The sequence below is a fragment of the Abramis brama genome (assembly GCF_963993115.1).
Source record: "Abramis brama genome assembly, chromosome: 22".
NCBI lineage: Eukaryota > Metazoa > Chordata > Actinopteri > Cypriniformes > Leuciscidae > Abramis > Abramis brama.
Window position 1 is genome coordinate 13,593,356 of NC_139984.1, and position 24,009 is coordinate 13,617,364.

At 38.9% G+C, this 24,009-nt stretch overlaps 1 protein-coding gene across 2 annotated transcripts in view; it reads left to right on the forward strand.

Moving 5' to 3' along the window:
• Window positions 1-15,562, forward strand: part of mtcl2 (microtubule crosslinking factor 2) — a 46,500-nt gene extending 30,938 nt beyond the window's left edge. The window contains exons 6-14 of one of the 2 annotated variants that reach the window (XM_084098442.1): window positions 1,652-1,780; window positions 3,955-4,068; window positions 4,151-4,381; window positions 5,306-5,452; window positions 5,573-5,743; window positions 8,484-8,744; window positions 9,976-10,046; window positions 10,134-11,586; window positions 11,701-15,562. In XM_084098442.1, coding sequence (XP_083954568.1) covers window positions 1,652-1,780; window positions 3,955-4,068; window positions 4,151-4,381; window positions 5,306-5,452; window positions 5,573-5,743; window positions 8,484-8,744; window positions 9,976-10,046; window positions 10,134-11,586; window positions 11,701-11,853 — 2,730 coding nt within the window. In that variant the 3' untranslated portion in view covers window positions 11,854-15,562. The remainder of the gene's footprint in view (window positions 1-1,651; window positions 1,781-3,954; window positions 4,069-4,150; window positions 4,382-5,305; window positions 5,453-5,572; window positions 5,744-8,483; window positions 8,745-9,975; window positions 10,047-10,133; window positions 11,587-11,700) is intronic. The other variant, XM_084098443.1, reaches the window with a different exon arrangement.
• The last annotated feature ends 8,447 nt before the right edge of the window (window positions 15,563-24,009 follow it).

A 24,009-nucleotide genomic window follows, 5' to 3' on the forward strand; every position in this document is an offset into this window, starting at 1 on the left:
AAGATTCTCTGTCTGTGATTGTCAATTTATCCAGAATCGTGCAGCTCTACCGACCACTATAACAATGCATGCTTGTGGTGCATTATAAGGCTTCATAGTGGATAGCATTTAGGCCTCTAATGGAGTTAGATCATCATTATTGTGATAAGAACTGTTTTGTTGTGAAAGTTTTCATTTTGGTTAAAGAATCCGCTTTTTTTGGCACTGGCTAAGTATTTTATGTCTAGATTCAAATGAGACGCAATAGTATAAGTGTGTTTGTTTACTAGTATAATAATGTATTATAGAATTTGGACGTGGCTGTTTCCAATAAATCTTTGATCAGACTATTTCCAGGGATGTCAACCTGGAGGGCCACAGTCCTGAAGAGTTTAGCTCCAACACTAATTGAACACACCTGAACCAGCTAATCAAGATCTTCAGGATTACTAGAAACTTCCAGGCAGGTGTTTGGAGCTGATTGGTGCTAAACTCTGAGGGACAGTGACCCTCCATGAGCGGAGTCTGACACATGTGATTTAAGCAATCACAAGAAGTTGGCTAATCCATTTATGTTAGCAAAAAGTGCAAAATAATGAAAAATAAAAGTAATGTTGCAGCAGTTGCATCTACATGTCTACTAACTCTCATTAGATTGTTAGTCGAGTATTAGTTGACTGGTAGGGTTAGGGTCAGAATAAGTTGACGTACTTTCATAGTTACTTATAGTCAGTAGAATGTCTGTTGGAGGACCATCACAATTAAGAGCTAGCAGATATTAAACAGACAGTCTACTAATACTCTAATGAGAGTTAGCTGACATGTAGTTGCAAAGTTACTTATAGTCAACATAATGTTCAAAAGGGACCATCAAAGTAAAGTGTTACCATTATTTCCCATCACAGATAATAGCTTAGCCTCTTCATTTACTCACTCCATTTACTCATGTTGTTCCAAACCTCTATGACTTTCTTTCTTCTGTGGAACATAAAAGAAGATATTTTGAATAATGTTTTTGTCCATACAATGAAAGTCAATGGGGTCCAATATAACACTGTTGTATTGGGCAAAAAAAAAAAAGATACTTTTCTTTTCTTTTCTTTTCTTTTTTTAACTCATTTGAGGTCTAATCTAACAAGCATTTATTTAGGCTCCATTAGAGGCCCGACTCTTGAGATCCAATCCAGACTCTTCCCTCCCTCCTTCTCTCTCTCTTTTTCCTCACTGCATGGGCACCATGACTTGTGGTCGCTGCTACATTTCTTTCTTTGTTTTTCTTCTCCCTCTTTTTGGTTTCCCTCTACCCCATTTACTGTTTCCTCCTCCTCAAACCAAAGATGATGCTTTCGCTCCTTGTTGTTTTGTTTCTTTTTGCCATTTTGTCTTATACCACAATGACCAAACTGTTTTTCCTATACATACTTTTCATTGTCTTGTGAGTTTTTAATTTGCTGGTGATGTTTTATAGGTATCATTGTGCAATTTCTCTCGTTTCATTTCTCACTTGTCTGTTCTGTCCTTGCATCACTGTCTTATATACCCACACTACACATAACCTTTTTTTATTCCTTCATCATATTCTTCTTGATCTTGTCTGTCTTCTATCATGCTCGTCTTTTATTGTTGTTTTTTTGTTTTCCTTCATTAACTTGCCCATGCATGCATGCAACAGCCTGACTCTAGAGATCAGCCAGACTGTGAGGTCAAAGTTCACCCGTGCAAGGCAGAGGAGGAGAGCAACAGCCACAAAGACAGCAACAAAGATGAGGAATCTGACTTAAAGGAAACAAACTCTGATCTGGTGAGGCACTAAAACATACACACATTTAAATTCTGCTACCGTCTTACAATTGTACACCCAATGGCTCTGTTACAAAACATAAGCTAACACTTTTTGACAAAAACAGAGGCAGCATGTTGTGCATCCTTCCTGGATAAAGGCCCGTTCACACCAAGAACGATAACTATATTAGCATCCACACCCGCGGACGATATTGTTCTGTTTATTCTAAGAGCGCTGCAGTTTTGTTGTCTGCCACTTTAAATGTTCTAGTTATTTAAAGCAGGATAGATTCTGATTGGCTGTCAATGTTTTATCGTTCATCAGCTGGAAAAAATCATTCTGGAAGTGATTCCAACAATATCGTTTCTCTGTGCCATTATCGTTATAGTTGTGGTGTGGACTCTGCTTATATTTAGAATGATTTGTAGAACTATATCTTTATAGTTATTGATATAGTTATTGTCCTTGTTGTGGATGGGCCTCAAGGTTCAATGAAATATTACATCCATGAATGGTGCTCTCGGTTTCTCTTTGGATGGTTGGCAAACTTCAAAATCTCAGAAGCTACAATGAAAGCTTAAGGTCCTTGAACACTGAGTCCGAAATTTTCGCACGTTAAAAAATAAATACAACCTCATTTTGTGTCAATCACGTTTACACACTGCCTCCGAAACTTTCGTCCGTCATAAAAAAAATCAGATTGGGTTCGATTTTCTGCGTTTTTCGTATTCGTAGCAAGCATTCTAGAGGTGTCTTGACAATTCAAAGCCACCGAATGACGAATACGAAAAAACGCACACGAAACTTTCGGACTCAGTGTGCAAGGACCCTTAGGCTGCGTACTGGTCACTCAAATCTGAGGTTCATGGGGAATTGGGAAATTAGGGTTTAAGCAAAGTCTATTAAACAACAAAGTCTAGACAGCAAAGTCTATAAAATGGGACATTCATAGACTCTAAAGAATGTTTATGTGGTTAAATTATAAAAACACCCTTGCGTCCATAAATAAAACAAGACTTGTTCTCCCATGCAGAGATATAAGCAAATATAGTTCTCGCTGCCAACATGGTTTAGTTTTGCCTTAATCCCACTACGCTCTTACATTACACTATATTTTCCCCAGTAAAGGCCTATTTCATTTTTGTTTTTCTGTCAAATTTGGTGCAGTTTAGATGGCCAGTGATCTGTTTAATTTGTACAAGACTTTATACAGTACAAACTCCTGAGAAATAAACTGAAGACAGTATAAAGTATTGACACGATTATGCCAAGCTTTATATCATGAAAGCATGCATTATGTGATTTGGTTGCCTGCACGCTGTGCCAAACGCCCTTGCAGCACTTCAGAGAAACCTCCAGCCATCAACAGTTTCCACCCAAACAATTCATCACCCAGCATTTCCATAACTGGCAAATGTGGTTTTCACAAAGAAAAAGAAATAACTGAGATCTTGTTATCAAGCTCTGGTCTCATGTTTCGAATTTTAGGGAGGGCTCGCTCAATGTTGGACTGTTGTTGCTAGAGTAGAAATGGTCTAGGGATGCAAAACACTTTTTTTCCCAAAACTTTGAATTCTGTAAAAAGTCCTGTATATTTAGACTGGTTTCCTCACCTCACCCAGATTGAACGTGTTTCTTAGAGGGCTTTACACAAGACATGTTCTTGAGTTGAATGCAAGGTCCTTGATAGAGTTAGGCTAGTATCAGTTTTTGCTGTTGTAATGATATTATTATTTGAAAGAAAAAAAAAGCGGCAGCTTCCAGTTTCAAAGGAAAATAATTATTAAGCCTAGCATCAGTTCTGGCGTGTCACGTTAGTCAAGCTCGCATTAGCTGACTCTCGGCTGATCCGCGTCTACCTATAGGAATACGACGCCTATCACTGTATACATATATAAGCTCCTTCAGTATTATCAACAGCTATCTTGACACAATTGTGACACAACATTTAGTTAATTTTAAAAAAATAAACAGCCAAAGACATCCGTCTGCATACTGTATGTATGTCTGTTGCTGACTGAAAAATATCAAAACAAAAAAAAATCTAGTTTTCTAGTTTAGGAACTTCTAATCCATTTGAATCTAAATTGATGTAGTTATAAAGACTGTTATTATTTTGGCATTGTATCACTGAAATTACCAATCACTTTCAATCCCTCTCTCCTTTTCTCTGTTTTCATGTTGTTCTCCAGGTTGGTGAGCTGCACACTCTGTTGTCTGAGGCAAGAGAGAAGGCTCAGGGAGCGCAGGAAGCATTGTCACAGGAGAAACATGCGCGCCACAACGACACACATAAACTCTCTCAGGTGCAAACATGTTAATTCTTTCTCAAACACTGAACATCTAAAATCTGATTGGTTGTAGACTCATTTTAATGTCTCTTTCTAGCTTCAGGAAGAGCATCAGAAGGCCCTCCTCCTCAGAGACTTCCAGCTACAGAGCCTGAGCCTCCAGACGCGTCTGCAGCAGAAGCTGTGGAGTCAGGAGAGAAACCTGCTGGTGCAGGAGTCACAGCAGCTCAAAGAGAGCCTGCTCCTCATCAGCCTCAAGCTGCGCTGGCTCCTCAAACAGTGGAGACTCGGCAAGAAACTAGACACTGAGAGCAAGGATATCCTAGAGGTGAGAGCTGAGGGGGAATTCACCAAGAATGAATTGTGCCAAAAGCAGGTTTATTTACACACACTGTGCGCATAGTTTTAGCACTTGAAACGATGTGAACATGTTTACTAAGTCTGAACGCAATAAGCACGACATAGTTCATTCACATTTGGAAAAGAGTTCAACTGGATTGTGGTTGGTTAGTGAATAAGGTGCAGGTTTGCACTCAAAAGTGGTTTTATGGTCCTTTAGCTACACTCAAAAGTTTGTGGAAATAAATAAGTACTTTTATTAAGCAAGGATGCATTTAATTGAACAAGTAAAGACATTAATAATGTTACAAAAGAAATAGATGCTGTTTTTTTTTAACTTTCTATTAATCAAAAAATCTTCAAACAAGTTATCCATAAAAATATTAAGCAGCACAACTGTTTTCAACATTGATAATAATCAGAAATGTTTCTTGAGCATCAAATCAGCATATTAGAATGATTTCTGAAGGAGCATGTGACACTGAAGACTGGAGTAATGATGCTGAAAATACAGCTTTAACATCACATTTTAAAATATATTAAACTGGCTTTTTATATTCTCTTTTATATTGTTGTCTGAGGTCAACTTATGACGTTTGCTTGGTTTTTACATTTAAAAACATCAAAATGAATAAGTAATAGGCTATTTTCTACGCTGGTTTTGAGCCTAGCTCCTGAAACGCTCGGTTTTTATGGGCGTGCCGCATTGAAGACTTGGAAGTAAACGGCCACTGCTATGATTGGATAACAGTTTTGCATATTATAATGAGTTTCATGTAATGCGCGAATCGGTGGGCGAGGCGGTGTTTGATACCCTTTGATGTCATAGATCCCCACTTTGAAAAACCCAACATTTTTAATGATAATGTACTTTGTAAATATTATTGAAGTAAATGCTGATATGTTTTTCCAGGTTAACAGTGTCAAAGATCTCCGTATCCTGCTTGAGGAAGATGGGCTGACCTCCCACTATGGAGACAACAAGATGTCTGCTGCTGAGGAGCAACCACTCAACCCTACACCCAAAGAGCACAGCCTGGCAGAGAAAAGCTGCCCACAGGTGGGTGAAAGCAGAGATTGGCTGAACACCTTACTTCTGCAACTTTAGATTGGATGTCCTTATAATCCTGTCTTCACGGCTATGTAAATGTAATTCATTTCCATCTCCTGTTTCCCCCAGCAGCCTAGCGGATTCGGCAGTACTCTGTCGGACCTGAAGGTGGCGCTACAGGATCTGAGCGCTGAGCTGCGCGAGGAGCGTCAGAGTTCACATGAGTTAACACAGCAGTTTGCCCGTGCCAAAGCATCATGGGAAGTGGAACGGATGGAACTCAAGAGCATTATCACTCAGGTGAGCAGCTGTGTCCGCTCAAGACGGTCCTGATAGATGGGGGACACCTTCGTCAGTCAGACAATTGAAACAAAAACTAGGCAAATGTTGGACCTCTGCGTCACTTGACTGAATTTGTATACATATTTTCCATAATTCAAGAGCCAAGATTTTACATAGTCCTCATTTAACATAGGAAATGCCTGAAAATACAGTTTTTTCCTTGGAATTTAAAGATCAATTTGTAATAAAAGCTTATAGTGACTTTTAAATCAATATATTCCTGTAGCCTGTAGGGAGTTTTCCCTTAAGGATTTAAAACTTGAGTGGGAAAATTCTGTTAAATACTGTGTCTTGTATAATACTGTGTCTCAACACTGTGTCTTGTAACACAGTAAAATCTAAAAGAGTCCATAGAGGTGAATCATTTTATAGGTAATTTGGACTGCATGTGTAAAGTAATTACTTTAGCATTGATCTCAGTGGGTAATTTTACTCCTACACTCAAGGGCTATAGTCATTGATTTAACATACACAGATTACAGTAATTCCTCTTGGGAGATTCATTCTGAACACTGAAGCCAGATACATTTCTCGCGATCAGTTTGCTGTCAAACAGGCTGAATGATGCTGGATATGACCTATAATTTTTTTATTTGATCTGTTGGTTTAAGACATGCACCAGTAGTCTGGGAAGAGAGCTGTTTGCAGTGTATCATCAGCAATGTGGCATTTCAGTTGGGGGGAGGGTGAGAGGGAGTGTGTGCTTACAGGCTTGTTGCAGGGCGTGATGGTGAAAGATGAGTTTAATATCTCTGCACTGAGACACATTCATGACTGCAGTCTTCTTAATGGCTTAATTAATGGGCTCGGGGAGGAACAGGATTTAAGACACAGTTAGTGGATCAGTCTGATAAACACAGAGGCTAAAGATGAGAAACAAATAAGAAATAAAGTAGTGATGCACCAAAAAAAAGAAAAAATCGGTTTTGGCCGAAACCGTTTTGGAGGGCCTAAATCACTGACTTGAAATGGTGATGTTCAATTAGCGTCAATGTCTGACTGTGACAATTTACATGACTGTGTCACGCAACGTTACATTTACCTCAGGAAAGCCATTCAATGTCCTAGAATAAATATGTTTTATGATTGGAAAACACTGGCTTGCTGCTGCTTTTGTGTATTCATTATACGTTCTGCCTTAAAGTTGATGGTGTGGAATCTTTCAATGTTAAAATACAGATAATGCAAATTTTTAAAGAGCAGGTACACATAATACAGTGGCACATGCATTTTAGACTACTCAAAAAAAACAGACATCAGAAGACATGAGGAGTGTTTGGATAATCATTATGTTTGGTGCTGCTAATGGAGCAGAAATTGTACTGCAGCTTTAAGTCAAGTGTGTGTACTCTGTAGATGTCTTAAACGGTGCGTAGAGATCCGGGGCATGCAATCAGTTGTGTTTAGATTAGTTAAAATACGCACTCTCCTCCCTTCATTGTTGTAAAGGTTACAGCAGAAAAAAAGAAGTATACACACACACCATTAGATTGCACCTAAAGCAATAGCCCTATGCTCTCCAGAGAACCTAATGACACTAGACCGCCCCTTTCACCATTACCGCTCTGATAGGTCGATATTACAGAGCTCCTTTTCTCCCTGCCACTCCTCCTTTTTATCTGACTGAACTTCCTTTGTTTTTCTAAGACTGTGGGTTAGAGAATAAGCCAAGCGATAAAGGGAGGAATGGAAGAGGTGGGACTTGACACTCTAGTATTAGCTGTTACCTCTGTGGCACTAATAACAACCTGTCACAGAAAATGATTTATCACTGTATTAACAAGAAAGGTTATTGATAACATTAATGCTGTAAGTATAATGCTATGAAGTCTTCTGTTGATGCTGCACATCGTCACTTATTAATTTATACATTGTCTATTATTAAGATGCTGCACAATTGTTAATTTATCATGCGATTCAAAAGTGAATAAAATAAATAATCTGCAAAGCCACATCAATAGTCTGATAGAAACAAAAGAATTTCTGGATAATTTTTCTTTTTCATAATCATTTGGGTTCATGAGAAGGTACAGTATCTGGAACAAATATCTTTCGTCCTCTTTAATAAACCACATTAACCCATTAACCTCTTATTGCCACCAAAAGCAAACTCATTAGGCATTATTACCATGAGAAGCTAGTCACTGATTGTCTGATGAGTTCCCAGCAGGCTGCCTTTTAATAATCTGACTAGCATACGCTCATGCAGTTTATGATTTCTAAAGATTTGCGGCTCCAACTGAGAGAGCAGAAGGAATTCAAAATATGATAAATGGGTGCCGGCTTCATAATTACTATTGTTGGAAACATAATACAAAATATAACCAAATATCATAACAATCTAATTGGATGAGTCACATTTGAAGCTGTTGTAAAACTGGCAATGCAATATATAGGGTTGATACAACTCATGTTGTTAACTGTAAACAGCCTGCAGTTAATAAAATATATTACCTGGTAAAAGAATTGTCTATTTTAATTAAGCATAGATAATTGCACTTTGATTTGAATATTTAATTGTATTGGGCAAATAATATCTATAAAATATCATGATGCCTGTATGGTGCTGCTGTCAGCATCAGCAAATGCTTGGGTGTGTATTATTGGGCTGTTTCTATGGTTACTCTTCTGGTTCTGAAACATCAAGTATTCTCTTTTTATCTTAGTCTCTCATTTTGTACTTTATCTTTGTCAACAGCTGGAGGGTAAGATGGGGAAGCCATCTGTGGCTGGGAGTGAAAAGGATTCTCCAGACCTCAAGGGGGCGCTAAAGAAGGAGCGAGAGGAGCATCAACACTTATTGGCGGACTCTTACGCTGCCGTGATGGACCTCACCAAACAACTGCAGATAAGTGAGAAGAACTGGAGCCGAGAGAGGCTAGAGCTTTTGGAGCACTTCAACCAGGAAAGAAGCCAATGGGAACAACGTATACGGGATTCCCAGAGCAAAGGCGCACAGGTCAGATGTCATGTGAAAGGATTTGTTCACTGAAAAATTACAATTCTGTCATGGTTTTTTCTCCTTCACTTCATTCCAAACCCGTATATGACTTGCTTTTTCCGTGGAATGCAAAAGGAAAAGAAATTATGATTGTGCTGGTCACTTTCAAGTTTCAGGGGACATGAAAACACCAAAAAGAGTTGAATAAGAGTCTTCTGTACATTTTTGAAAATTTTTCAATTAAATTAAAGCATCAGATTTTTCAGAATTTCTTCTTTTGTGCTCCACAGAAGAAATTTATTTGGGTTTGGAACTACATGAGGGTGAGGAAATGATGACAGAATTTTTATTTTTGGGTGAACAATAACTTATGGTCAAGTTTCAAGTGAATTAAAGGCCTGGGAAGCTTTGTTTTGTATTACCAAAGCTTGTCCCCCTGCTTTCATGTTTTTCTTTCATGTTTTTCTGAGTCCTTTTAATCTGTTTTATATAGGTCTGTGAGAATGTCATTATGACATATTTTGCACATTGTTCATCCCCACACTTCCTTCACTGACTCAGGGCTCCCCTCACATAATGGGAGGATATGACAATATCTCTAAACATTTCCACAGAGCGCCGGCATGCTCACTCCCTGTGTGTTGCATCACTTGCAGCTGGAATTGCTGGTTTTGCATATCAGAATCAGAATCAGAAGCTTTATTGTCAAATATGTTTGCACACACAAGGAATTTGTTTTGGTGACAGAAGCAGTTTCCAGCAGTTTATATATATATAAAGAAAGAAAATTTTGAGTTACGAGAGAATTAAGAAAATCCATGTGGCTGTGCTGTCCAATTGGACAGAAGGCTGAAACAGTGCGGTCAGTGTGTCTGTACTAACCAGACTGCAAGTAAGGCTGGAAAAAGAGATGAGACAATATAGTTTCCCCCCCTTCTTTCACTCTCTGCCTCTTTGTGGCAATCAAGCTCTGTGCTCTGTGCTCTGTGTGTTTCATATGAGATCTTGAATGAGAAAAGTCTAATAACATGCCTCATTGAGAGAAATTGGGTCATTTAAATAGACTTGATGAACCACACCACTATCATTACCCCCACAGAGGAAACAAGCTGTTTTGAATGACCTCATTTCCTAAAGAGAATTTTTGACTGACTCAGTAATACCACATGAATGAATGGGAGTACTGTGGCGGGGGGGGTGACCATGGCATGCTGTAAAACTTAACTAAAATAGATCATTTCTTTTTCAGTCTCTTCATGATAAAATGTCTGAGAAGGAAACCTTAGCAGATGTAGCCACGAGCAGTTCAGCACTGCAGAGGTAAAATGACTGCCATAAGGTCTAAATTGCATCCCCATTTTAATCAGACGTGATTGTTTTATGATAATCTCCATTCTCTTGTCACAGGACCAAATCAGTTTCTGCACTCTCTGAATTTAAGAGTCTGCTGGACACCAGTCTGTTCCTTCCTGGTCACATGGTCAGTGGAGTAAAAGAGTGCAATGTTGCACAGCACCAATCTACTGCTCCGGCCTCCATTCTAGCTTGCACTGACTTAAGTGATCTCAACAAAAAGAATTGGAAGTACCTGACCAGTGATTCAGCAATATTGGAAAAGCATGACCAGTTTAAGACATGGGACTGCCCAAGCACCAACTCGAACAGCAGCTTCCCAGGACTGGAGCTGAGCAAGGAGTACATCCAGAGAAGCTACACCGCTCCAGATAAGACGGGCATTCGCATCTATTACAGCCCTCCAACAGTGCGGAGAATGGAGAGGAGGCCAGTCAAAGAAAAGACCCACCAGGATCCCCAGCAAGGACTATCATCTAGGGATGCAGCCATGACAGATCTATCAGGTCAGACTGCTGTGTCTGTACCCTTATCCACCACTTCCTCATCCGCTTATGAGCAGTGGTTGAGCTCACTTTCACAGCAGCATAGAGACCTGCTTGAAGGACGGACAGGAGGTTCTGCACCTTTCCATGGACTGGAGATTTCAGGCAACCTTAGCGATGACATGAAGGAGATGACAAACTGTGTACGACAGGCCATTCGTTCCAGTTCCCTGGAGAGGAAGTGCAGCAAAGATTCTGGGAGCCAGACAGTTGGTGTTTCTAGTACAGGAACACAGACAGCACAGTTTGTCAGCATTGGCCTACAAACTGATGGCCCCATTTCAACTACTAGAGGCCTACAAGGGAAAACATGGTCTCCTCGTCCATCCACCTCACTTGCATCTGCACGCTCTCGACAGATCTCTTCATCTCTGGATAAAGTGCACAGTCGCATAGATAGACCCTGTTGCTCACCAAAATATGGCTCACCTAAGCTCACCCGCAGGGTTTCCACCTCCTCCTCCAAACTCGAGACCTCCTCAACATCCTCAAGGGATCGCAGTGTCTGGAATCTGCATAACCGTAGTGGATCTCAGATCGGTTCTGCCTGGGCACGTTCCACCACCACACGTGACAGCCCAGTGCTTAGCGGTCTAAATGATGGCTTGACCAGTCTGTTCAGTGTGGTGGAACACTCCGGAAGTGTTGAATCATTATGGAAAGCAGATCAGTGCCCAGGGAGACAAGCCGCTGGAAAACCCTCCTGTCCTAGCATAGGTATCGGTCTGGGAGAAGCGGGATCTCAGAAGTATGGCATGGTCCAGGAGTTTCTTTCCAATGTTTGCGGCAGGACTGCGCCAGTGGGCACGATGGACGAACCGAAGCCTGAATACCTACCTGGAGCCTTGATTGGCACAGACAATATCACGAAGATCGTCAACAAGAGGTTTATGAAAACACAAAGAGATGAGTTGGTAGCCACTGGAAAGGATGCAATGAGCACAAGCTCTAGTACCTTGGAGGTGAGTTTAATCATGAACAACTAATTGTGTTAGACAAACTCCCTCTTCCTTCAAAGCATAAACCCTGAATCAAGTAAATATCTTAACTTTTGAGTCTTTTTTTTGTTGTTGCAGGATTCAGTTTGTGACTGCAACTCACAAACCGTCACTTCCTGTTTTGCCCGCCACTCCCGCTCCACCACACGACATTCCCATGGCCAGTGCAAGCATCGAGTGCAAGAGTCAACCATGGGAACTGAAGAACGATTTGATACCAGTAATGAGTGAGGATGAGGGTGGCCTCTTCTGACACTTCCCAAAAACTACAAAATAAACAACTATCAACACTCACACCACACAAACTGCCACACAAATCCACTGCCACATACGCCAATACACAACGACACACCCTTAAACAAACACACATACTTCATATCTTAAATTAAAAAAAAACTTCAGGGTTACAACAATGGGACCTTGGAGAATTCCTGCATCTGGAGAGTTTCCAAACCAGACCTCAGTGTAACCAGCACACTTTAATGCCAAGGAAGGTGAGAAAGTAGACCTCCTTTTAGGTCCACCATTCCACTGTCAAGATTTCCGTCATAGTCCGTCATTCCAGTGTAAACCAGCCAGTCCTGACTTTGAATTCCACCATTCCACAATCATTCAGTCAGACTTCTCCTTAAACTCAGCCATTCTTCTGTTCTTTATCCAGCCAACAGGACAGCTTAGCCAGCCATTTCGATCCCCATGGGAGAACTTGAGTAATCCGAACCCAAGTTCGGTGTTGACCACACCAGGTCTTAATGAATTTCATGTAGATATCAAGTAAACATAATGCATGCAGCTGAACTACACAAACCAACAACCTCAACATGGCCTTCAGTAAGAGTAAAACGTCTTATCACAACTGCCCAGTGGCCCTTACTCTCGCCCACAAATAGCATTGCTTCGAGTAGCTGTAAATTTGTCCCATAACCAGCAATTGATGGATTCTACAAGTTCATATACAACTTACCTTTTTCAAGTCTACAAGGGACCCCTTTTGTCTTTGATGCTTAAGAAGAAAGTTTCTTCCTGGAAAGTGTTGCCACCTTAAACCAACATGGTCTCAATTTGGTTTTATGTTCATGTTCTCTACAGACAATCATCAAACAGCAAAGCTTGTTTCAACCACTTTATAAACTCTGCAACTACTTGGGACCATGTTCCATTTTCAAACCAGCCAAAATATGAAACTCAGAATCTACCCCTGGATTTCTCTAAAAAAGGACTGGATGATATGATTCACCATATTGCATTATGAATCTGTCCCATTTAAAACTTGATATTCTTATTATGCTGTCTGAAGATGTCTACGAAGAGCACGTTGGTAGTGGTAGAGTAGGAGGATAGCAGTTATTTTGTTTTCTTGTACTGTATAAGTGTTTGAACATTAGAGTACTAACATGTAAATCTCCATTCCTTGGCTATGATGTCCTCATGAATTTTAAAGTGTAATGGTCATTTTTATTATACATTTTATTATCGCACCCTGCTACTACAGAAGACTGTTGCTGGGTGTATCTTCTGCAATCCTCTTCTTTATTTTCACTGTCTACCTCGCCATCCTCCATCAACATGCTGAAATAAACCTAATGGACCCTAGTTAGGGTAAACGCCAATTTTAATTTGATGTGAATGAAACAAGACTATGAGGGATATAAGTATAGTCAGTTTAATAGATTTTACCATTGGGTGTGTTGGGAAATTAGATGTTAATCTTAAATCTACTGAACTTTGTTTTAAATATCATTCTAAGTCCTTGCGGTCTTCTGGTTCAAAAGGTTGTTGAACTAATGCTGACTAGACTGTTGGGTAGTAGTCTGCATCAATGCTGGCTCAGCAAAAAGGTGCATAGTGGCCTAAAGGGGGTGCTTGTGAGCACCCTTCTGAAACCTAAAATGACAAATGGGATGTTCTATACACCAGGGATGGGCAACGCCGACCCTGGAGTGCTGCTATCCTGCAGAGTTTAGCTTTAGCCCTGAAAAAAAAAAAAAATCATCTGCCTGTAGCCTAAGTAATCCTGAAGACATTGGCTTGTTCAGGTGTGTTTGATCAGGGTTGGAGCTAAACACTTCAGGACAGCAGCACTTCAGGACCAAAATTGCCCATCCCTGCTATACACCCCATTGTTTCACTTGGGACAGAGCCAGAGTGTACGTCAATCCCTCTCAGCCTCAATCATGCCAAATCGAATGTCGTCTACCCTGACTAAAACCCGTAATCCTATTTTACAGAACACATTTGAAAGCCTCACAAAATACTAATTATGCATATATCACATTTATAAACAGACATGTTTAAGACTGAAACATTGAATGCTAATTAATTGGCCATAGAGAGATTTTGAGATTAGTGAGATTTTATCAGATAATCCCAAACTATAATCCATAATCTGACCATTTGTCCATGTAGCTATGCAGTTACTGAAATGTGTGCGAGTGTGTGCCTCCCTGTAGCAGCTCCTGCATCCGAGTCAAGTCTGCTTTGTAAGGTTTTTTTCTTTTCTTTTTTCAAATCTCCAGTTGGAGTGGTGCTGCAGAAACTGAAGTTTAGTCCTTTTTGCTGGTGCTTTTCTTAGCTTTGATGACAGAACATTAGAGGAAACATTTTTTGTATGCATTTCTCAAGCCATACGAATTGTTGATTCAGCTCTCTTTATAAATCGGACATTTCTCAATTGTTCAGTGTATGGAAAAAACAAACAAACAAACAAACAAAAACCCAGCCTATTATATCCCAGAAAGTGTCACCTCTTTATCTGTCACAGCCTTGCCATATGTCCCACAGCTACCTCTTAACTCAAAACTGTATCTTATATTACATTTAACCCATTCATGTTTTATTTTGAAGGTCACTAGAGTGCCTTTTTAAAATTAAAGCAACAATATATCTGTTAGAAGTATGTTTTTGAGGAACCATCTACTGATGGCAATGAAATAATAGATGTTTTCAGAAGACTGCTGTTAGCTACTGAACCCCTCTGTTTCTTAAAAAGGAAAAAAATGACTAAGTCTGTATTCATAAAGTTAAATGAAGTGCAAATTCAATCTATTGTGTATATTGTAATTGATTACAGAAGCCAAAATGCAGTTTGAGGATATTTACGAGTGAAATCTGCAAATGTAATCAGTCCGTCCTTTCTTTATAAGCCATTTTAACCTGTTTGAATGTTTCCTGAATTGAGTCTGATGTTGTGGCTTTGCTCACTTATACATATCAGACAAACGGTGTACTGTCCCTTCAAGTGTCCCTTAACCATTTAGTCTTGGTGTTCACGCCTCTGAGTCTGGTCACATGATCTCTGAAAAAACAGGGGGAATGACCTTAGTTTAGGAGCTTTTCGTATGAGTGCTCCCACAGTCAATTTATCCAATGCTGAAGTCTTACATCAAACCCCACTGATGGTTTGAAATTACCCCAAATTTAGCAGAAGAATGTAAATGATGCCAATTAGACACTTTTATAGCTATTCTTAAACCATTGACAGAAGTTTAAAAGGTCATGTGGTTAGTGGTTTTAGATTTAAAGGAGTTGTTTTCATGGGAACAGCTCTCTAATTGGCCTTTCCATTCACGATATTGTTCTCCATCACGTCACCCTGTTTTAATGCCTAGCAATATATAAAACACCTTGTCGCTTATCGTTGTCAATATCAATTGCTAAATTATTATAAAGAGAATGTGTGTATATTTTTTTTTGTTTCCATTTGAAATCTCTTGAATGAAAAAGATGATGTCGGATGGACAATGAGGAACATTTCTAAACGTTTTAACTTGAAATCAAATATACTGTAAATAAGTACACAATTTTTACTCTTTCTATCCTTGTGTAGGAAATTTTGAATGTCTCTGCCAACTTTGAGCTTGAATTCTGTACCTTTCCTCACCTGAATTAAAAACATGAGAACATTTTGTGTAAATAGAAACATTTTGAAAATAAAAGTGCTAAAAAAAAACTTTCCTTTGACTTTCCTTTGTCCCTTTTTTTACATCTGGGTGGGTGTTGCCACAAATGTTATTTTATACTTGTCATAAGCTGATTAATAATGAGCATACTATAACTTTATATGTTATCTGAAATGTGAAATTGAATGTTATGAAGAAAATAATTAGAACTGATTAGTTGTTTTCTACAACAGATTAAATGCACCAGATGTCATTTTAAATTAAATGTTAATTTTCTACTTTAAGAGTATTTTTTGTGATTCACTTTTTTACATATTCAATCTGCACTCATCAAGCTATTTCATTTTCGGCTGTTTAAGTGAAGCATCATTTTTGGAGGAAATTACTGTTGTGTCTCCCCTTTGGAGCAGAGAGAGTGACGGAGTGGTGTGTTAAATGTAGCTCTAGGTTGTAACGGTTCATGTCCAGCTGTGGACTGTGAGTCTCGGTTCAGCTGGATTCCTTCTTCCCACAAACACACACACACACACACACACACACACACACACACACACACACACACACACACACACACACACATACACCAACTGACAACGGGACCATGGAAGTCAAACTCAAGATCATTTCTGTTTTCGCATGTGTGTTTGGAGTCGGGTTCACTTGAGAAGAACATCTGTGATTTTCTTCAGGGTCGGTTTCCTGTCCGCCAAGATTTTCCTTTTTTTGAAAATAATCAAGTTTACATTTGAATGTGAGTGCGGAGAGAGATACAGAGATACAGGATGTGACCAAACAGTTGCATCATTCAAAAAGAGTCAGATTTCCTGTCGCAGTGGGATGACACTGGCATTAACATTCATAGTGTGAATCAATGCAGGAGGCAGAGGAGAAAAAGGAGAATAAGAAACCATAAGGGAAAAGCTGTGGATCTGAATGTCAAATGAGGGTTTTTCCTTTAAAGCTGTGAATGCACAGCAATAACACATTCCATTTCATTCTCCACTGAGCATAAACACGCACGCACACACACACTTTTTGTGTTTGATTTAGTGTACTTGGCGACCACTGCTGTCTTGCCCATACAAATTCGTAAGACAAACTTCACAGTACAACAATGTGAGTTATGTGTTTGTTCATTTTTACATTTTAGAATTAAGATCTGGCATCTGCTTGCCCTTCTCAGTGAATTTTATGTTGTTATTTTTAGATGCTATTTATTGAATTTAAGCCATTTTCCATTCACCATTCATCAGACCATTACTTTAATGGGATATATTGATTCAAAACATGGAATTCTGCTCAAATTATAATGGTTACACTTTACTTCGATGGTCCACTTTAGTCATTCTACTAAGTATAAGAAACTACATGTCAACTAACTAAGATTATTAGTAAACTCTTTGGTTAGGGTTAGGTGTTTGGGTTCAGATTCGTAGAATAAGTTGACATGTAGTTGCTACTTATAGTCAGTAGAATGTCTGTTGGAGGAGCATCAAAATAAAGTGTTAGCAGATATTGAGCAGACAGTCTACTAATACTCTACTGACTGGTAGTTGACATGTAGTTGCTACGTTACTTATTAAAATGTCTGGACCATATGTTGTGGCATTTGCTCCTTTAAAATAATAGTTTAATAAACAAAATAATTGTTAGACTTTCATTTGCCCTTTTTTTAACATCAAGTTGGGGATTCAGTTGTTGCCACAAATATACTTTTATTACTATTAAAAAATATTTAGGATTTTCTGACAAGTTAGGGAGTGACATTGGCCTCAACAAGCTCAATAGTTCCACTCTGTTATGAGAAAAATCATAGTAATAATTTTAATATTGTCCTTATAGTGTGGAGCAATGATATCTGATAGCTTTAGAGATTTTGCATTAATCTGAAACCCTGGCTTTGCGCTATTTTGAATGTAACAGGGTGGATACAAAACTCAAGAGGATTGTAATTCCCGCACAAACTCGTCAATGGCAAAGTGAAGCTCGTCACTGGCTCTGATGCTGAGTCAGATGTTCCGTAAGCTATCCTGATTAGATGGAAATCAGTAGCTTGCCTGAGGTGGCCATTGGAGCTTATGTAGGTCAAGAAGAGAGTGATACTGCTTATCTTGTAAACCCCTGCACTGAAATTTTCTCTCTCACAGAGCACAGATTGATCAGGTAGATACAGTATAACACACAGCCCCACCTTTAACTGGGAGAATACATGCGTGTGCTTTTTCTGAGATGGCTAATACTTATTAAAGCAGCTGTGGCTGAAGTTTATGTACCTTAAAGATCTTGTAAAATGAAAACCGTTTTCAAAATTCTGGCTTGTAGTCCATTTGTTTGTTCTGAGGTCATCTATATGTTAGTCTACTCCTACAAGTTTACACAATTAACTTCAGATATACAAAGAATTGATACATGGTTGTACACATATTTCTGTCCAATCAAATGCACTCTCCATTTGTAGTTTGTGTGCCATCAGTTGATAGCCTGGGAAAACCCAGACAACTTCCGGCAAAGAGCTCATTCAAGCCCATTTCCATGCCGTCGAAATCGCGGCACCAATCAGAAAAGTTGAGGCGGGCTTTACACAATGACAATCGCTCTGATTGGTTTTAGGTCTATCCAATTGCGCCCAGAGGCATTTGAGCGTTGTCCGTTCAACTTTTAAATGCATTATATTCAAATTGCAAACACATGAGGACAGTCTCCATAAAATACCCACTGGCAGATGAACGTGCTACTACATTTCTCTCCGAAACGGTAGGAAATTAAATTAGATTTAATAGAGGATTTTTTAACTGTGACACGATGATTGACAGGGCAGTTTAAGTGACAGGATGCACGCGACAGATCCGTCCGAAAAATATGACGAAGTAGTATGTCCTAAAGCTTGCCTACTTTTTTGCTACACATTCAAAAGTAAATACCTTTTCTTCACAAAAAGAGTAGGCTACATACTTTCATGGCGTAGTGTAACTTAGGCAAATTGGGACGCAGCATATCGCTTTACACGATGACGATCGCTCTGATTGGATTTAGGTCTATCCAACTGCGCCCAGAGGCATTTGAGCGACGTCCGTTGGTGACGCCCCTTTGGAAATGATTTGTCTATGGAGCTTTGCCAGACCATAACTCAGTTACTACTGAGAATGGTCTGGTTTTAACCAGGCTAATCAGTTGAGCTTCGTTGTACTAACATTCATCCTTCATTTTCTTTCCTAACCATCAACTGGTTGCAAAGTAAGTGACCTCCGTACAAGCTGTCAAGTGTGGTTTTGTCAGGCTACGACTTAAACTAAAAGCTGTTGGCTATAAATTGTTTATTTGTTCACTAAGAAAATTAGTCCTTTAACATATATATATATATATATATATATATATATAATCATTTGAACTAATTGCTTTGCAAAATGATTCACTGTTTCAAAGACGCCTGCTGGTTAGAACAGTGTAAATGCAACAAAATCTCAGCCCAAACATGCATAAAAACACTTTTACAAATCAGTACCATCAACAGACAGCAATAGTGTCTGCCCAGATCCGGCCCTGTTACACGTGGATTCCACACGGCCCAGATGTGGGCTGGATCAGGGCCGACACTATGTTGCTGTCCGGGATTAAATATAAAATATCTATATAATAGGCCTATGTGTTATTTTATTAAATTGTAGGGCTTTTTTGTGTTTTATTTGGGATCCTGTTTAATCAGGCCAATAAGAGACTATTAACTACACTTTCATTTTATTATGCAATTTTGTCATTACAAATGTCTATAAATTGGATCTGAGATCAGGTAAAAACCATATAGACACTGGTTCATGGGTTCACAGAGATCTTCGCTCCATTGAAATTTTGAAACGTTTTGAAACAGTTATGATGTAACGAAGCTTCGTTTACTAAAATGATATGACTTTGGCAGTTTTATACGCACTCCGAATCACTAGTTCGAAACAAATGATTCACAAAGGTTTTGAAGCTTCACAAAGCAGTGTTTTGAAAGTGCCCATCGCTATAGACCATTGGGAGTAAACGTCATGGTTACGTCATTGCAGTTGTGCGCGCATTGTGGTGGCAGGAACAAGTGGAGGAAAATCCACCGGGCAAGATCCAGGGATTAAGTGATGCTGGGAGATCCAGGGATCCCAGGGATCCAAATTCCAAAATGCCAAAGTGCCTTTGGATGTCAGAATCGGAATGCAAAATAGATGGTCTCATTTTTATAGAATACCTTTGTCAAGACTAGACTGATAAAACCTGTGTCGATTACCCTACAATTAAAGCATGAATTTGATGTAAACAATAGATCTACATAATATTCACATATGCAGTTCATAGAGGGCATAATGAATTAGCCAAGCAGCAACCATCCGGTCTCTCTCTTGAATCCAACACGGAAGTGACTTAAACTGCAATTCATCGACTGGCCGCTAGACCCCAATCCCAAAATGGTCAACTTAACAGAATAAAAAATATGTTTACAGTCTGGTACAAAAAGTGGTTTTGATCTATATAGCTAATTTTGCCCTTCATGAAAACTGTGAAGGGGGTGATTTTTTTATTTTTATAACTCATCTGTTTAAATTATATTAAGCCTTAAAGTTCTGCATAATTTAGGGCGTGGCCACTTGAGTGACAGGTGGATTGCTGCTGCTGTCACTACAAGCCGTTTGTCTACTGTCTGTTTGCATATTCTCGGTTACCCGGGAGTGACGCGCAGTGATGCGCTGCCAAGATGGCGACGGCCGGCTCCGCCCAGTTTTAGCTTCAAAAATGCTCTTCAGAAGCCTATGGATGACCTCATGGACAACAATACATCCATATTTTTTTTACATGGTATTAGCCCTACAGTTACAGAATGAAATAACATTTCAAGTGTTTTGGGCGTAATGTGCAAAAAAACAATCAGAGTGTAATTTCCCATTCCCTTTAAAAGCCAGTTGCGCTCGCACCATGGCGGATTCGCTATTTAAATGACGGAATTTTCAAGTGGAAAAACTGAACGCTTCTCCAGAGAGGAAACTGATCTGCTCGTGCGCGAGGTTAAAGCGTGCGAATAGACCACCTACGGGCATTGTGGACCCGCCTATAGGCACACATTAATAACACGCTCTTTAAATAGCACAAAAAATATTGCGCCATTGACTTTAGACAAGGTTTTTGTTGGTCAATAGCGCAGTCTATGTCAGTTGCCTCAAAATAGCAACGCGCCAACAATGTGCCTGAACACACCTCGTTTTCAGACCAGCACGCCCATGGGTGCACAAATGGGCGCAAATGCATTTGTTATTTAAATAACGTGGCGCAGGACCAGAAAATGATAACTGCGTCAGGCTGAAACTAGCAAAAAAACACTTGCCTGGCACTGCGTACCTATAATATCTTTTTTTATTTTTTTTTTTATTACAAGTTTATATCTCGCAATTTGGGCTTTATAACTCACAATTGTGAGTTTGTCTCACAATTATGAAAATAACTGCATGATATAAACTTGCAAGTCTGAGAATTGTAAGTTTATATCTCAGTTCAGATATTGTGAGATAAATTGTGTAAAATATCTGTCGATTCCTCTTAATGATCATGTATTTAAGGCAGCAGTACTTGAAATCCCAGAGTGGCGAGTCTGTAAACCTCCCCTTAAGACCAAACCCAATTCTCAAGCTTAGCTGCTATAGTGCTATCAGTGCTTTGACCTGCTAGGCAGAGATCCCACGAGACTGAAACCCTCCACCCAAATCAATCATACTCTACACTAATGCAGAGGTCATTCTGGAGGAGGAAAGCTGGGAAATGAGAGCGTCCCTGTTGACTGCAGCAAACTTATTAGGAAAGAGCCAGCAGAAGCTATACAGGCATGCAGCCTGTGTATTTCTGTGATTGGTAAATTATTTCTGCTGCAGTCTGCTTTGCATCTGGGGTCGACATATGTTCGCAAGCAAACGATTAATGACACACACAACAAGGTAAACGAATTAAGCAAACAAATAATGGCAGCCATCAAATGAAGCCAGCGTGTTTTGTGCGTTTGAAACAGTTCTAGTTGGCTGTAATTACTCTGCCAGATCACATCAGTCAGCCGTCACACTGATGGAAGGCGGATAAAATACAAACACAGGATGCAGGCAAACAGTCGCCTCAGATTATGAGTGAACCTGACCTGGAAATATCGTTCTCCGTTCCCCGTCGCTCTGAGGGAAAGTGCGCTGAGATATTACTGAGGTATGTTTTGGCCACAGTGCTCTATTTGAAGGAAGGGTGTGCGTTTCCTAAGGGTGAAAGTGGGAAAAACAAGCAGGTTTTGCACTCAGTAAACATAAGCTTGATAGCCACATGACCACTCTGTGACTGAAAACTGTTCTGTTATGCAGAAGTGTAAAAAAAATGCCCAGAGGAACATCTTATGGCACAGAGTTTTTTGTTTTGTTTTGATAGCTTAGAAGATTTAATGGAGTTCTGAGTTGGTTTATTTCAACACAATCTCATGCCAATTCATTACTATTTTATGTTTTGCCGAATTGGTGACTAATTTGTATGCATTTGCATGACCTCGTGTACGTTTTAGTACGATCTGCTTACAAGATGGTAGCTTTAGGGGTGGAGCTTCATGCATACTTTTTTTTTTCTAAAATTCACAAGTTTTTGTATGAATTGCATTGTGCAAATTCATACAAAATTGCCACCTCGTAACATTTTTACGTTGTTTATTATTTTAGTAATCACATCTGAGTCTCAGATATTTCACTTAAAACCTTTTATTTTTTTACTTTTATTTTACAACAAATAAAATAATTCAAATAGCATAGTTCAGATTATTTAAGTCTTGAAAGATTCTGATGAGAGATGTTTGAGTTGGTCTGACAGGGTTATCGTTAGCTAAAACTATTTTTTTTTAAAATGAAATAAAATATAAATATTAGATGAAAAATTTAAACTAAACATAGCCTACATTTAAAAAATTGCTTTGGCACTAAAGTTGAAGTACTAAAATTCCTACCTAGAATTTAAATAAAAATGAAAACAGAACTTAAACAGAAATAAAAATTAATTAAACCTAAACAGTATATATTAAATAGTAATATTAAAAAAAAGTAATATTAAAAAAAACTATAAAAATGATAAAATAATTAAAAATCAAACAAATTAAAATAAAAAAATAAAAATCAAAGCTAATTCAAATAGTAAAATAGTATATAAATAATACTGTAATAACAGTATTCGTCATTTTGGCCACATACTTTGGCAAATCTGAGCCCTTTTTTGAGACATTTTTGAGATCTATTCTGAAACTTTAGAGAAGACGCATGTGAGACTACTAGGGAATTTTACCACAGGAGTCTAATCAGAGAGCCTTCCATTTGCTCTCCATTTACTGTCATTATTGTCTAGAAGAAACGACTGAGATAAAAATATGTAATTTGTTACTTGTCTTTCCTGTGGGTGTTGTCAGTATAAGACTTTATTTGTAAAAGAGGCTGATAAAACAGAAATTTTAAATCAGGTCAGATGAGTTAAAAGATACGATGGGAGGAAAGACACAGAGAAATCTGAGTCCCAGACAGGAAAAGGACTCATTGCACCTCACAAGACCAAACAGAATCATGGTAATTAACATCAACCCATAATTAGAGCTGTTATTGTGTGATTACAGTGCAGCAGATACATGACCGGTCCCTACACAGACTACACAACTACACTCCAGAGATTAGGGTACAACATTAAACATTATGTTAACCACATCACTTTTAGGGATTAAACTAGCTTGAACTCCACTCAACCTCTGCCGGGTGTTCAAGTCTCTGCCTCTCATTCTCGCTCTCTCTGTTTCTTGCCAAAAATGCCATCCTGCTGTGCCAGGAAATCTGGGTCAATGGCAGAAGTGGCAGAAGGAAAAAAGAAAGAACCAGAGAGAGACAGATCTTTTGCTCTCTCTAGGGGAATTTTAGAGTCTTAGGAAATCTACTTTTTCATGCAATTATCACATGGAGCAACACATTATTTATATCTCACCCTCACATTGATTGCAAGGAATGGCTGCATTTTGTTCGGTGTAATGCATTAAATATTCAACACAGAGTAATCTTGTTGTAAAATATGCATAAAGTATGCCAAAATAATGTTAGACATTAATCTTCAGTCGGGTATTCAAAATATGAAATTCGATCCTAGGAATTCTTCTCTATTATTACATGTTTTAAACAGTAATACACCACATTACTGTCACATGACCTCATCATGTTACAAGTGAGCATTATAGAGGCACCCAGTAGTCTTAAAAAACTATTAGTTTACATTTTACTTATTTATCACACTGGAAATTAAAGGTCAAGTGGCAAACAGGTATTCTATGCATACATTCACAATATATGTACTATATAACGTACTGCAGAAATAGTATGCGTGCAATGTTTGTATGCTATTTTAGTATCCTTGGTTCAGGTACTCATTCTGGATCTTGAAGCGCTGGTGGTCTGTATTAGACCCTCATAAATAATGCATT